Genomic DNA, 15,507 nt, shown 5'->3' on the forward strand with positions numbered 1-15,507 from the left:
ACTCAGACATCGTAATATAAACCTCTGGCACGGCTGCACAAATACAGTGTAATAGCTGCACTTTGTAATGAATAAAATATGAATAAATGTTCACAAATATAACATTTATATTAAACATTTCTATTCAAGTGAGAATATAGTTGAAATTTTCAAAAATTCCATCATTATGAATTTTATTATTAATAAAAAACTAATAAAAAAATGTATTAAAAAAATAAAAATAATAATTATAACATTAAATCATCCTTTAAAATGTTGGTTTCCGTGGCTTATGGTTGAAATGTCCACGTAGTTTCATTGAAATGCAAGATAACTGACTAACTAAACGATATAGACACTTTAGATTCTAACAACATGAAGCTAAATGTTTTCAGTGTCGTCCATACCCTGCACTTGTGTCAGCCACATAGGCTGGTTGTAATGCTCTGACGATATGGTGAGCGTGTTGAGAAACACCAGGATGATGACCAGCCAATAGAAAGGCACCGATTTGACAGCCAGCCGGCACTTCCTGCGGCAGAACCTGTTCCAGCGGCGCCAGCGCCGACTGTAGCAGGAGAGTCAGAGTCAGTACGGAGAGTAACACCAGCGCGACTCGCTCCGCTCATGAATTGATTTATAAGAGGACAGGATCAGGTCACGTGGATTACAGTCCCTAAACAACAGAATAAATACAACACCGCAGTGTTTGCTAAAGACATTATACAATCGTTTTTCTATTTTCCATTTCTATTAATGAGAAGAATGCAGAGGAGTGAGGGGGAAGAGCCACGGGGGAACTGCTTCAATCTCTTTTTTGCAAGTCATACTGTAAAGTAAATGAGCTGAAAAATACTGCGTAAGACCATTATCTAAAAATACTTTATGGTACATGCTGACTTTCTAAAAACTGTTGATTTATCATCCCCGGTCAAGTCTCATTAAAATACAGTAAAATGAAAGCCAAGCACTTACAAATAAAAAAGTGTGATCTACTGCTGGGTACAGACCCCTATACAGTAGTAACCCCTCTATGCACCATGCAGATACGCAGACCAACAAAGATACTGACCTGAACTTTGACTTGGAAATTTTTTGACTGAAAGAAAGAAGAATTTGTCAAAGTTTACAAAAGCAAAGGTTGTAGCAGAAGTTTGAAAGGAGCATTGATTTGTAAGTGGGGCTCATTGATGACATGAAAAGTGTCCAATCGCCCAAAGTCAGCAGCGTTCCCGGGTAGGAAGGCCATATAAATGTGGAAGTGATTTGTTTGCTTTCACCATTTGACCACTTTTCTTTTACCACAAATCACAAGGTGTAGCACTTAGAGGATTAAATGTTTGCTGTTTGTGCAATAACGTGAGAGACTGATGTTTCGTTGTTTTTTTTAAATCTCTTCAGCACCAGTCACACCAGAAGGGAAGTATTGTAATTCAAAGTAATAACAGTGGGCTTTTTTGTGGTGCAAAGTTCTCACCACAGAGGTCCGCAGCATGGCGTCTTTTCATCCTCTCCGTTTTGATTCTCCGTGTTCACAGACTCGGTTTCGCTGGCTGGAACGCTCGCTGCAGCAGCAAATAAAGAAGACATTAACAAAAAAGATACTCTCACCAGCTTCACCGTGCCACGAGATTCTTCACATAGACAGTGCAGGGCGTGAAAAGCAATAAATTGGTGCCTATCATCCTATTCTGACAGGCATTACTTCAAAATGTGACAAAAAGAAAAAAAAACATACCCTAAGGAGCATAGATTAAAAATCAGATACGATCAAAGTGGATAACGCTCCAAAAACTACAGTGAGTGCATCACAGTGATCTCCAACGTCCTGCTGCAGCTACAAAACTTTCAACCTCGTGGAAAGAAAGGAGCTAAGCGCTGTGGCTGTGCATCACTGTCATCATTAGTATCATTTACCAAGTGCTGAAAGGGAGCTGACATGGGACAGGCGAGTGGACAGCTGCTCTACGAGGGCTGACTGATGCACACAATGAGGGAGCGGAGGGAAGAGGGGAGCAGGCCGAGGAGGACGGAGCTCTTAAAGCTGTCTCTGAAATGCCACACTGAAAGTACTGCCAGCGCTGCGGAAACACTGTCCGCGCCGACAGATGATGATTAACTGTGCGAAAACGTCTCAGTGCTTTAACTTGTACGAGGGAGCGCGGTGTGCGTCGGCTGCTTAGCTTATGTAGACGTGTTGGCTTTGATTCCTGAGTGGTCGGACAGCTCTCAGCTCTGAAAATAGTGCTGACTGCCGGAGTAGTGATCTGGGTTTAGCCCTGTTTCCTATATATTCCTACTGAGCCGCCGGTTTTCAAACGGGACATGGAAGAGAGATGGGGCGTGCCTGCTTTCAAGCACATCGGTCTTTCTACTTTACATCAGACTCATTTGTTGAATAAAAGATTTTTATAATTCAGAAGCGACAGACGTTTGAAACGTAACAAAACGGGGAGGAAAACAGGAGAGTATAAAAACTGAAAAGAGGCAGTGATGCTCGATGTGTTTAACACAACAGTAAAGCACAAAGTGATGAAGTATTACATTAGGCTGCACATCAACACACACACACACACACACACTCAGCAGTCACCTAAGATGCTCCATCTGGGCCTTTAAGGCCACTGCTGCTAATCTTTTTAACTAATATCCTTATTTATGTCGTGGTGTATAACCTGCAATGTGATGAACTGATCAATTACTCTTCACTTTTAGTGAAAATTACTGTACATTGAAGTTTAAATGAATTATATGTGTGTGTGTGTGTGTGTGTGTGTGTGTGTGTGTGTGTGTGTGTGTGTGTAGAAAACAAGGCAGCAGCAAGCTGATTCAAAATAATTATTAAGATTAAAAAATGTTTTCTTTGTAATTGTTTGATTCTGTGCATATTCTAATGTGTTTATTAGATAAGATTCCTTTATATTTTAATAAATATATATGATATATATTTTAATGTGTATGATATTTATATCATTTATGTTTTTTTTCTGAGCTCACCAAGGCAAGTTACTAATAGCCTTTCGTTAATGGCAATAAAGGTCAAATAAATAAAATAAAAGACACATTATTATTTAATTCGAGCAGCAAACACACACACACACACACACACACACACACACACACACACACACACACACATACACATATAAGAGCAAGTGAACACTGGAGGGAAAACACGGGATTTACCATGAGTGTCGGACGACTGGCTGAACCACCCAAACCTTCCTTTCTTCTTCTCAGTAAGGTCAGCCAGAGTCACCCCTTCATGTGTAATGCATGCAAGCCCATGCATTCAGACACAAAGGAACAGCAGAGGAACATGGGGGAGGGGGGCGAGAATGGGCTGCTATCAAAATGTTACAGAGCAGACAAGCACCACAGGACAAAAACAGTATTGAAAATATCAAAAATCCAACAATGGCAGGGGCAGCAGGAGCCATGGGGCCTGCAGACACTGAGGAGGGCAGAAGAACAACACGGAAAGCTGTTAGTCAGTGGAGGCGCCTGCAGGTGACGGGGACCCGGTACTTACATGCTACAGTGCAAATTAAAGCATTTGCATGTTAACGTGTTGACACTGACAGACACCAAAAGCCAGGATGGGTGCTGAAGGAATGCAGTAAGGAGCTGCCTCCTTGTCACACAGAACCTCCACGGCTTTAACTAGGAGCCTAAATGTGTAACTTTCTACATGAAGTATGACTAGAGGATAAGACAGGCGGGAGAGGCGACAGGAAATGGACAGAATACATTACAAATGAGGGAAGATTTGATCGTTATGAGCAGACAGACTGCGTGAAATAAAGATCCTACACTCAAACTACAAGGTGAATCCGTCACTGTTTCTCTGTTCCGCATCATGTGTGCTGCTTATATAAAGAGGATTTGGATTAAGAGTTTTTCTACTGCTCAAGTAACATCTTTTTTTTTCCCTTTTGCCCTTCTTAGATAAACTCAAGTGGTACTCACTGCGTGCTCCACTTCCATCAGTGACTTACAATGAGCGTGAAGATAAGAACAGTGTGTGCAGCTCTGCTTCAAAAACACCTGTGTTCATAGTCAATACATACCTCTGTGTTATATAAATATGCATCTTTATGTGTGTGCATTGTGTATGGCTAAGAACTCACTGACTGTAGCTCAAATATTATATTCTTATGTGTTTGCTGTATTTGTGTATCTGATCATATGTATATTCTGCTGTCAAAGGCATTTTGTAAACTGTTTTTAAAGCTATATAAATAAAGTTGTTATTATTATCATTTTTATTATTACTAATATTATTATTATCAATCAAACCATACAAATTTGCAGTTACTGTGGTATAACGGACCTCTTACTGCATTCGATCATTCTGCTTTATTTACTTCTTCATTTCCTGATTTCCTACAAAATTCCCTACGAAATGTTCTCCTGTCTGGTGGATTTATTCTTGTATGATTGTTAAAAATGGATGCATCTTCATAGAAAAGCCCATGTTTTAGCTTGTTTAGGTTCTTCCCCCCCTAATATCCTCTGTATCTGCCTCAACGTGATTGAGACATGTCTCAGGATATCTGGGCAAATAAGAAAATGTTGCACCTTAATGGACACAGGAGTGCAAGAAAAAAAGCACCTTGTTTAAACAGTGTTATGGATACATATTTCTCCTCCAGAAAGAAATGATCTTTTAGATGACACATATAGATTTCTGGAGTGCAAACTCTTGCATATGGCAGTAACAGATTGGATGGGTTTGCTCTATTGTGATGCCCGCACAGCATTTCTCTGAAGAAGGTGCTTACGGTTGCGTTTGCTCTCCTCATCAGCCTCGTCCTCGTTGTCGGGATCGATGTCTTCGGCCTGAGTGATCCAGTCCAGGTAACCCTTCAGATCCTCCTCCAGCTGCTGCTTCTCACGCAGCTTCTGGAAGTCTCCACGAGCTTTGGCTTTCTCTCTCTCCTTGGAGAACTCTCTGGGTGTGCAGAGGCACACATAGACAAAAAACGCAAACGGATACAAATACAGGAGTGCATGAATGACCAATAATCAAACCCACAGAGAGAAACTTACTTTCACATCAAACAAGAAAAATGAAAAAAATCCATCAAATGATCTCTAACAATAGGACATGTTCCGCTACGCTTTGTGAAAACACGTGACATATTCACAAAGGTCAGTCACAAGCTTTCACTGCTTGAGTGTTTTTGTGACCCCTAGCCACTGGAGGGAGATGTACACCTTTAAAAGCCAACACAGAACTTAACTGAGAGCCCGACAGTACAGTAGCGTATCCTTCAGGCGAGCATCTATATCATACAGAAAAGGCTATTTAGGTGGACAGATGGTTTCAAGAGACACAAGACATTTGCGCAGCGTCTAAACTCGTAGATTATATAAAACGAGGACTCGGATATGCAGCGGCACGGGAGATGGCATGTAAATATATTCAGTGCCTGGTCATTGTATGTATTATGTAAAATATGTATTTAAGCTGTGATTATGAAAAAGACAAAACAAAGACACTCGATGCAGCGTCTGTAAAACTGCATTTGTAAATCATCAAACTGCATTGATGATTCTGTTAACCTTGTTGGCTTTTTTTTTAAATCTGGCTTTTCCGGGCGGTCAACCATCCATAGTTAATTCTACTGTAATACCCCACCCCCACCCCGCAGTGCTGGGAAAGCAAACTGGGGTTTGCTAGAGCTTAGGAGCGCAGAGGGAGTGAAGGGCGAGGAATAAGATTAATTTCTCTCTCAGGAGGTTGAGTGGGTTTGAGGACGTAGTGGGGGAGGAAACGCTCACTTTGCAGTTGCCGCGGAACTTTGATGCCAACAAGAGGTCAGAGAAGAACATGAGGAAGAATATACATTATGCCGTTGTCCTCACGCAGAAGAGCCAATTGTGTGATATCGTAACATTTATCGTCTTACATCCCAAGACTCTGCAGCATAGTGTAGCATAATACTATAGCATAATACTCATTTATAGGCATATAGGAAGCCATGCGAGAGTGCACATCAAACCACTGCACGCGAAAAAACCACTGCACAAGTTTCCTCTTACCCACTTAGCACACCTAACACAAGATTTAACACGAAAAAGGAGCCCAGTATGATCAGGCTAACAAAATAAATCCAAGGTGTCTCCCATCCAATGGCGTCATTGACCTACAGGAGCCAAAAGTAAAAACGCTTAACAGACAGAAACTCAAACAGAGACAGAGAACCTCCGGCCTGAGATCAAGCAGGAGGCCTCTGACAGCAAAGAGAGGAAGGTGCTTACCCGCTCAACACACCCAAAACCAGATTAAGAACGAAAAAGGAGCCGAAGATCACAAGACTGACAAAGTACACCCATGGAAGCTCAAGGCCCATAGCATCGTTCATCTGGAGGAGAAAGCAACCCCACAGAGGAAGGAGAGCGAGAGAGGAAGAGAAGAGAGAAACCAGGCGTTAAAGGTAGAAACTGTCAGAGAAGAAGAACAAAAGCTGGACACAAGTGGCATTTTCTTCAGATGAAGAAATATAGAGACTTTGCAGGAATACTAAAATCACCAGGCTTGCATGCTATTGTTGATGTTAGTTGTTGAATGCAGTCAATCATTTAATCAATCAATCAATCAATCAATCAATCAATCAATCAATCAATCAATCAATCAATCATATCAGAGTGATAAGAGCATCCTCATCATCAGAATGTCAGTCACATTATTATTTTTGTGTAATAGAGACTCACCCAGTAAAGCACATCCGTCCAGCCCTCCATGGTGATACACTGAAACACCGTCAGCATGGCAAACAGGAAGTTGTCAAAGTTGGTGATGCCACCGTTGGGACCTTGCCAGCCTTCCCTACACTCGGTGCCGTTGATGGGGCATTGGCGCCCGTGCCCTGAGATCGCACATGGAGCTGGTTCCTCCTCTGCTATCCCATCTGTAGAAAGAGAGCGCAAACAATGTGTTTGTAATCATCATCACAAACTAAATCCCCCATCAGGCCTTCATCATTTGTACATGTATTATTAAACTGAATTCATTTTATTATAATCATTTTTACTTATAGTCATTGGAGAAATCACTAACATTTCTAGCTTGAATGCACAATTAGTGGATAAAATTACTTTTTATTTCACATTAAGGATCAAGTACGGTCCAAGACCCAAGTCCAAGTCCCCATCTCCGGCAAAATGTAACAGTACCTGGATGCAGGTGTTTCTGTCTATACTGTAGATGTGCTGTAGGAGTGTGTCCTTTATGTCCTGATGTGAATCCAGTAATACCTTGGTGCTATAGAGCCAGTTTGCCACACCCAAACATGATTCCCATATCAAAAATGTATTTTCATCATGTGTGACATATGTAGAACGTTTACACGCATCTCAAAACACTGAAAAAGCAGTTGCATGACAAATCGCAGAGGAGTTCAACGAAAACTCCCAATTTTCACAATAAAGTATCAGCAAGGTCTTAAGGCTTCGGTGAATTCGTGAACGCAACAGAGGTGGATCTGGTCAGCCAACGAGCAGGAGTAAATTAATGTCTAATACATGCCTTTAACTGTTCTAGTAGGTGGTGCTCAAGCCTGGACCCTTATCACACCTGAGAAATTTGGCTCTGATTGGACAATGTACATACATTCTACTTTAGAGTCTAAAACGAGGTCAGGCTACTATTACTGCTTGTTGATGAGTAAAAAGTTGAATTTTTTGTGTACAACAGACAATCAACAGGGCTTACCTGAGCCAGGAATAAAGCAGGTTGCGTGCATTTTACCGATGAAAAGCTCCAGTCCGATAATAGCATAGATGATGATGACAAATAAGACCAGGAGGGCAATGTGAAGGAGAGGTACCATGGCTTTAATGATGGAGTTCAACACCACCTGTAAACCTAAGCAAGGAGAAAAAAATGCAATATTACGTGAAGCTTGGCTGAACTTTGAATGCACAGTAAGAAAATACAGCTACAAACATCAGTCGCTCCAGCAGCAGTCCCTGACCTTACTACAAAAACCAAATAACTCTTGTGCTTCATGACGGGTCATGTGACAGGGTGATGATGTTAATATAAAAATATAGCAAGATAATATGTAGCAAGATAATAGATAGAAGATAATGCAGCATACTGCTGACACACAGGGATGATACATAGACTCATCACGGGGAAGCTGGTGCCTAATAAGGGCTAAGATCATCTCACAGTATATAAAGAAAATGTGTGCTTAATCGTATATGTTATGTTATATTGGGTTACAGTGAGTTGACATGGGTTGCCTGTGTGTTGGCTTATGGAACTCAGTACTTACTGGGTACTCCTGAGACCAGCCGCAGGGGTCGCAGCACACGGAAGGCTCGAAGGGCTTTAACATCAAATCCACCTGGTTTCCCTCCGTGTCCGTGATTTGACGGATGGTTGGCATCTTCTTCGCCTTCTGATTTCTCTTCTTTGGTCAAAAGCTCCAAGACAACACTGAAGAGACTGTCAGAAAACAAAGACGGACCCTCACACTGTTAGTATAGCGTGGGAATACCGTACCGTACGGGTTGCCGTAACATACGGCAATGCTTGCATCTGACAACAATTTGAATAAAACAAAACAATCGCCTCATATTTCTATGAGAACAGGTTGTTCTGTTTTCAGAGGCTGAGCAAATGCATTGAAGCAACTGGAGTCCAGTTGTTACCAATCAAATACTCAATTAACATTCCATGACTGATGATCACATCTCATAATCACATACAGGCATGGTGACTTGATTATTTGTTAATAGTGAGCAACAGGAGTTCATGATTCTTGAACACAGTTTACAAGGCCAAGTGCTGAACAGAACATAAGAATGAATTATGTCATCATTGCATTATTATATGGTTTTCCATCAAAGAAGACACACAAATCAATATTGTCTTTAGAATTACTAACTAAAGCTAACAATGTATCACTGGTTATGGTTAGCTAAGCCTAACCATTTGCTTTTCATTATGTTCTTTGGATCGTCCTGGGACTATTAGCCGACTCTGATTAAGAGGGTCCCTTAAAGTGTAAAAGAATGAATTCAATTTTTTTTTTCAAAATTACATTTTTGTTTTATCTTTATTGTTTTATCTTTTATTTTTACTGAGACCAATAACTTGTCATGTGGTCATATTTTAAAGTGCGCTTAGTGGTGTCATAGTTTATTATAGATTTGTCATACATAATAAACTTTTGTGTGGTAATTGCTTGAAGGTTGCAAAAATTGAGAGCAAAGGAAAAATTGTATTCACTTTGTTGTTAAATTGGAGGCACTGTCAGTTATAATTGTTTTAATATTTGTCAGTGTTTAGAAATACAGATTGCGCCACAGAATTATAAAACCTACTCAGGCCACGCCCATAGTAATATTAAACATAGGAGAGTTACATATAGCTATATGGCACGGGTGTTACATGCATAAGTAATGTCAGTCCAGTATCTGGAGGCCAAGTGGCTTTTAGTTTTTAATAATTCCATTGACTTGATACAACACAACCGTGTTGCCCTTTAAACTCTTTCCTGACTGAGAATGTTTTTATTTTACTGTTGTTGATCCCTCAGACTTTAATTTAGCTGTGAAACAATAATGCTGCATGTGTCATCAGTTTACTTAACAGCCACCCACAAACCATACTGATACCACCAGGATACAGTTGGATTAAGCAGAGTTATAAACAATCAATAAATACAATGCACCATTAAAGTTAATAGATGGTATAAAAACAGGTAAGGAAACATTGTCCTGGTAGCTTCCACGTAGTGTTTTTAAGGCCTGATGCAGCAGCTTCTCACCCCCTCTGTCTCAATGCAGTTAAAAGTATACAAACAGCAGATAAATGTAGTACAAGAACTGTGCTTTTGTATTCACAAAGTGAAAGCAGCAGTGAACAAATCTCTCACCAAGAAAGAGGACACATCATTACAGTCAGTTAGACATTCCTCACCTAGCCAAGAGGGGAAATCATCTCGACACATCACATCAAAGCTGTGGACTAAAAGCAATGAATGAAACTGCCGATGGGAAGAAGTTCTGAGGGCTTCCGAGCACGGTCTGCTCAGACTTATGTTATAGTGAGTCACAGCTGGAAGGCTGACCCCCTGCCACAGGCGTTTTATTACTCATCCAGTCATGTTCCAAAGAAAACACATTGACACCTTTTTCACTGCAAATACCCGAGGAGAACTACTTTCACCAGGTTTCTTTACCTCTCAAGCTGCATAACTTCCACGTGTCCATGTTTTCTAAGGACTCATACAAGTGGTTGTAACTACGAAGGTTTTATACATCCATTGGTTTATTATGGGTTGGTATTTCAGTACTTCAGTACTGTAAGTATGCAGAAAGGTATGGAAACAATTGCTGCATGGAACATTTTAGGAAAAGATGTGCATCCCAATTTATAAAACTATAAATATATTTGAAAATGTTCAGCAAAAATCTCAAAATCTTAACATATATCCATATCCCGCAATCCAGGACAAATGCAACATTAGCATTCATTTGGAGTCATGTAAATCAAATATTCACTGTCTTTTTGTCTTGGTCTGCACAAACTCCAAGGGAAATACAGTATGTCTCCGTAGTAGCTGCCCAGTCCTGCACTATGGTGCATCGAAAGCAATTTTTTCTGATGTCTGATTAAAGGTGATCTGCTAATTCTGATCTTCTTACTAAGAACTATAACTGAAAGCAAGGCTCCAGACAATATTTTTTTTCAATAACGTCAGAACCAGCCTGAAAAATAATTTCAACCATCCCGAAGTCAGTATAAACATCCATCCATCCATTTTCTACCGCTTATCCTGTATTTAGGGTCACGGGGGGGCTGGAGCCGATCCCAGCTGTCATTGGGCGAAGGCAGGGTACACCCTGGACAGGACGCCAGTCTATCACAGGGAGACATGTAGAGACAAACAACCATTCACGCTCACATTCACACCTACGGGCAATTTAGAGTCACCAATGAACCTATCCCCATCCTGCATGTCTTTGGACTGTGGGAGGAAGCCGGAGAACCCGGAGAGAACCCACGCTTACACGGGGAGAACATGCAAACTCCACACAGAAGGAACCCGGGCTGACCCGGGAATCGAACCCAGGACCCTCTTGCTGTGAGGCGAGAGTGCTACCCACTACACCACCGTGCAGCCCCAGTATAAACATTTATATTTGAAATGTTATATTTTCATGTTATTGTCATCTATATAGGTTATTAACACAAAAATAATTCAAATAATTGGATTTGTATTTAAATACTCGCTTTGATAAAATACATGTGAGTAGTTTTAAATAGTTACGACTTCTTCAGTCGTCTGAAGAACGTGTTGTGTTTCTGCATGTGTGTGGCTGAGGCGTTATTCAAATTTGTAAATGCAATCTGCAAAAAAAAGTTAATAGAAGAAGCGAATATGATTGATGGTTGATTGGTGCAGCTCTATTGCGTTCTACTAATTTAACTAATTTACTCTTTCACATTACACAGTTATTCAATCCATTACTGTACTGTGAAAATATTGATTAGTTCAGCTGTTTGTAGTTTAAGACAATAACATGGTCCTTTATGTCAGAAAAATGTTCCTAATTACTTCACTCTACTGTACACACAACATTTAAAATAATGTTTTTCTAATAAATTAAATAAATGCCCTTTTACATTATCTTAATGTTAACTGTTTCTTTGTTGCAAAGCTAATTGACATTTCTGACAGCCGTGTTATTTTGACAAAATTATTTTTAAGTGAATCTTTAACACATTTCTCCCCGCTTGTCAGACACACCAAGCAAAGAGGCTTCAAAATAGAACATTATAGCTTACACACCTTAGATATTATTATTGCATTTCAAGCCCTTTCTCTCTATAAAGAGCATCATCTAACGAACATAACATTCAAGCCCCACATGAAGCACAGCTAAATCTCCAAGCAGCTACAACCTTCTTCTGACCCCTTCTGAACTATAACCTGAACAGCTATAATTCATACATACAACATTGAAGCCTGTTGTGAAGTGGGCTGAACTTTGACCTTTTTGGCATTAATTTATATAGCCGTGTCAAAGCCATATTGACACAGCCATATTTTGATACTGGCAGTATTATTTCAGTGTGCCATTTCCCTGATTTAGCAGCAACAGTAACTCTTCGTAGCAGGAGCAGCCGTCTCTGCATTTTACTGTATGACAGATCAACGCCGCATGCTGCACGCAGACAGAGATATGACCCAGCTGCCCATTGGACTGTGTGTATGAGGGGAGAGGGAGAGGAAGAAAGATGGAGGAGGGGGAAAAAAAGAGCCCACGATGAGGATGAAGATAACAAGAGGAGAGTGTGCAGGAGATAGGAATGAGGGCAGACTGAGGTGGGGAAGTGTAAAGCATGACGTAGAACATCAAAATGGAAGGGAGGAGTAGAAGAAATAGCTGCAGAGACAAAGCGGAGCAGAATGGGAGAGTGTGAGTGAAAGAAAGTCAGCGAGAGGAGACGGAAAAATGGAAGGGAGTGTGTGAACACATGAAGTATGGAGAGGTGGTGACTCACTCCAGTGGTGGTAAAGCTCTGATATATTCTCTCTGTCTTTTCTGGGTCATACACTGTGGGTGTACGAGGGTCTCTGTTAGCACTTGGCCACATGGAGCAGAGGCTTAAGCAACTTTAGCACTGGCTGCCTCGCTCAGAAACACTGTAAACACCGATACTGGCCCATCTTCTATGCCTTTTCACTCCATTCACTCTTTCATTTTTGTTAACATGATAAATTCAGGACGGGAGGCATTTTGCAGCGTGACGAAACAGAGATTCTTTATTCTGTTATTGTTTCTGCCCGGCTAGTACAACCACAACATCCAGAATCCTGCCGATCATGCAATAATAGGTACCTCTCAGTATTGGACTGTCAGAAGAAAATGTTTTGTAGTTTGAACCATTATACACTATTTTTAAGTAGAACACGTCAATTGAAATAACTTGATGACTTACCCTATGACGACAATGACGAAATCCAGCATGTTCCAACCGTTCCTCACATACGCATTCTGGTGCATCACCAAACCATAAGCGATAATCTTCAGAAAGGTCTCAATTGTGAAAATGATGAGGAAGGCATACTCAACTGTTTCCTGCAGGCACACAGACAAAAAGAGAGCAATAGATTTATGATAGGACGTAGATGTGATGGATTATAATAAAAAAGCATGATCCAGATAATACTGTGTCTTGGGTGCAATGCACACAGACTAACATTGAAGCACAAAGAGTCTGATGTGAACATTTCAGTCTATTTCTGTAGTATTGGCGAATGTGCTCAGCGGAATGAAGAGAAAGCATTATGTGGACCCACTATGTAGCTGCAAAGAAGCTGCACATTCTAAAATGTGGAAGTTGATGCACATACGATGCATAAAATCACCATAGTTTTAAGGTGAGCACCCAAGATTAATGTCACCAATCCAGTATCTGACTACATTTGAAATATGGTGACAATCGTCCCTTCTGTTCCTGATTCATGAGGCCAGAAAAGCATATTGCAGAACATTATGATGTCACAGAGAAGATGACCTTTGAGCTTTTGGATATACATTTTCATCACTTGAAAATGTTTACCTATTTAACATTTGAGTGAAATATTATACGCATATTCATTCTTGATTTCTTTCTTGACCAAAATCGTGTTCTTGTGAGGTCACAGTGACCTTTGACCACCAAATTCTAATCAGTTCCTTGAGTTGAAGTGGATATTTGTAAAATAAAATTCCTTCAAGGTCTTCCCGAGATATCGTTTTCATGACAATGGGACGGACGGATAAACACAAATCGCCCCCAAGGTAAATTGGAAAGAATTACGCTGTACATTTTGTGCCATAATTTAAAGCGTGACCAATTTGTTATATCCTTGACAACATATATGAGTTGCATGTTGTAACTCAAATGCCTGTCACAGAGTTGACCGCAGTGAGGACAGCATCAACAAATGGGTTATTTTATACTGGATGAGCAAGTCCAGCTAGTTGAGTCTATGAATAGGAGGTTGACTGTATACAACCTACAGTAGTTCAGTGATTCAAAAAGTAAACACAGCATTGTTTAATCAGAGGAGCCCCATCTCTGTGCATATTCACACAACGCATAAAGAACCACGACTGCAGAAGAAACCTTGAGATGCACAAGAACATATCAAACGAGGAAAGAAAGGACTGATTGACCGTCTTTGGTCTTGAACACACCACAAGGAATAACGTGGACATACAGCTGACACAGTCGGTATCTTAATCCAAAAATTAACAAAACAAAACCTTATTAGCTTGGAAGATGATTCGATAAAAGTAGTGCCTCTTCAAAACATTCAGGGGCTGAATGTTTGCACTGTGCTGTTGCTGCCTGCAGCTTTCTTGAGAACCGCTCATAAAAACAACTTCACACTCCTGAGCAATACACCTCCAATGTCATAGTTGCATCACAAACCCAAAGTGCAGGTACTCAGAAACACTGGTCGATACATTCTGTTTTACAGGGAAAAACTCCAGGCACAGACTTCACTGTTAGGCAAGGTAGGCAACCTGAACCTGAGGGCCCGATTAAAAGGGCCCCAAAGAGCTATAGATTTGTTATGAAGTTTAGATATGAAAAATATTTTACTATTCTCATCGTAAGAATAGTAAAATAACTCACAAATGGCCTGCAAAGCACTTAAAAATATGCAATGCAACTGTAATAGTACTGCATTTACCTGACAGAAAAACATTACTGGTTGTGTTACATATTCAGATTGAATTCACAATTAGAATACAATGCGTTAGACTATCCAGCATCATATTAGAATTGAAAACTCAGCAGCAGACATTATAATATATACTTAATTGAATAACATTGTGCTGATAATGCCTCTCTTTCACTCTTTACATTTGAATGCACAACTTGTATTTTGTTGTATTGATAGTTTTTCTTCTTAACTTAACAAGGCCTTATTCAATACCAACACCAAAGGTGAAAAGTATAGCAAGACAGCGTTTGCCTTGGGCCTCCACATCATTAAATCCACCCCTGAAAAACGTTCTGGGTTCCTCGCTGTCAGAATACGTCGATGATGGTGTATTACTTGCTTGCTTTGACATAGCCACCGCAGTTATAAAGTAGAGCATGGATTTAATTAGCAGAGGTATTTTTCTGGTGGTAACATTATCAGTGTTATAAGTTGATGTGAATAAACCAGGGAACGACAGTAGCCTATTACTGAAGGGAGATGAAATACACTCAATACTGCTTCCAGTTGGCCATGTGCTCATGTTGACTCCAGGGAAGTGAAGAAGTGTCCTTTATCCTGCCTCCATGTAATGTTATATCCAGCACTTGTGCAGGCTTTGTCCAGCATCCAGCAGCAAAAGGTAGGGCAGTAAATGTAAGTCAGGCTCGCTGCTGTCGACATGCTGGACTCAATCCACCGAGCCCTGAAGCCCTGCACCCACTGCTGCACAGCGGTGTGCTTGTTTATTCAAAGTTTATTAATAAAAGAAAGGGATAATTTGATGCAGCACTCCCTT

General features: G+C 40.5%; 1 protein-coding gene across 1 annotated transcript in view; it reads right to left on the reverse strand.

Moving 5' to 3' along the window:
- The window catches only part of cacna1da (calcium channel, voltage-dependent, L type, alpha 1D subunit, a), a 59,816-nt gene that overhangs the window by 26,254 nt on the left and 18,055 nt on the right, over nt 1–15,507 (reverse strand). The window contains exons 4-13 of the mRNA XM_084039958.1: nt 12,950–13,089; nt 8,268–8,440; nt 7,700–7,852; nt 6,700–6,896; nt 6,247–6,350; nt 4,764–4,933; nt 3,166–3,240; nt 1,457–1,544; nt 1,052–1,078; nt 387–547 (exon numbers count right to left, since the gene is read on the reverse strand). Of these exons, the coding sequence (XP_083896084.1) occupies nt 387–547; nt 1,052–1,078; nt 1,457–1,544; nt 3,166–3,240; nt 4,764–4,933; nt 6,247–6,350; nt 6,700–6,896; nt 7,700–7,852; nt 8,268–8,440; nt 12,950–13,089 (1,288 nt within the window). The remainder of the gene's footprint in view (nt 1–386; nt 548–1,051; nt 1,079–1,456; nt 1,545–3,165; nt 3,241–4,763; nt 4,934–6,246; nt 6,351–6,699; nt 6,897–7,699; nt 7,853–8,267; nt 8,441–12,949; nt 13,090–15,507) is intronic.

The sequence above is a fragment of the Eutrigla gurnardus genome, assembly GCF_963514095.1.
Source record: "Eutrigla gurnardus genome assembly, chromosome: 2".
Lineage (NCBI taxonomy): Eukaryota > Metazoa > Chordata > Actinopteri > Perciformes > Triglidae > Eutrigla > Eutrigla gurnardus.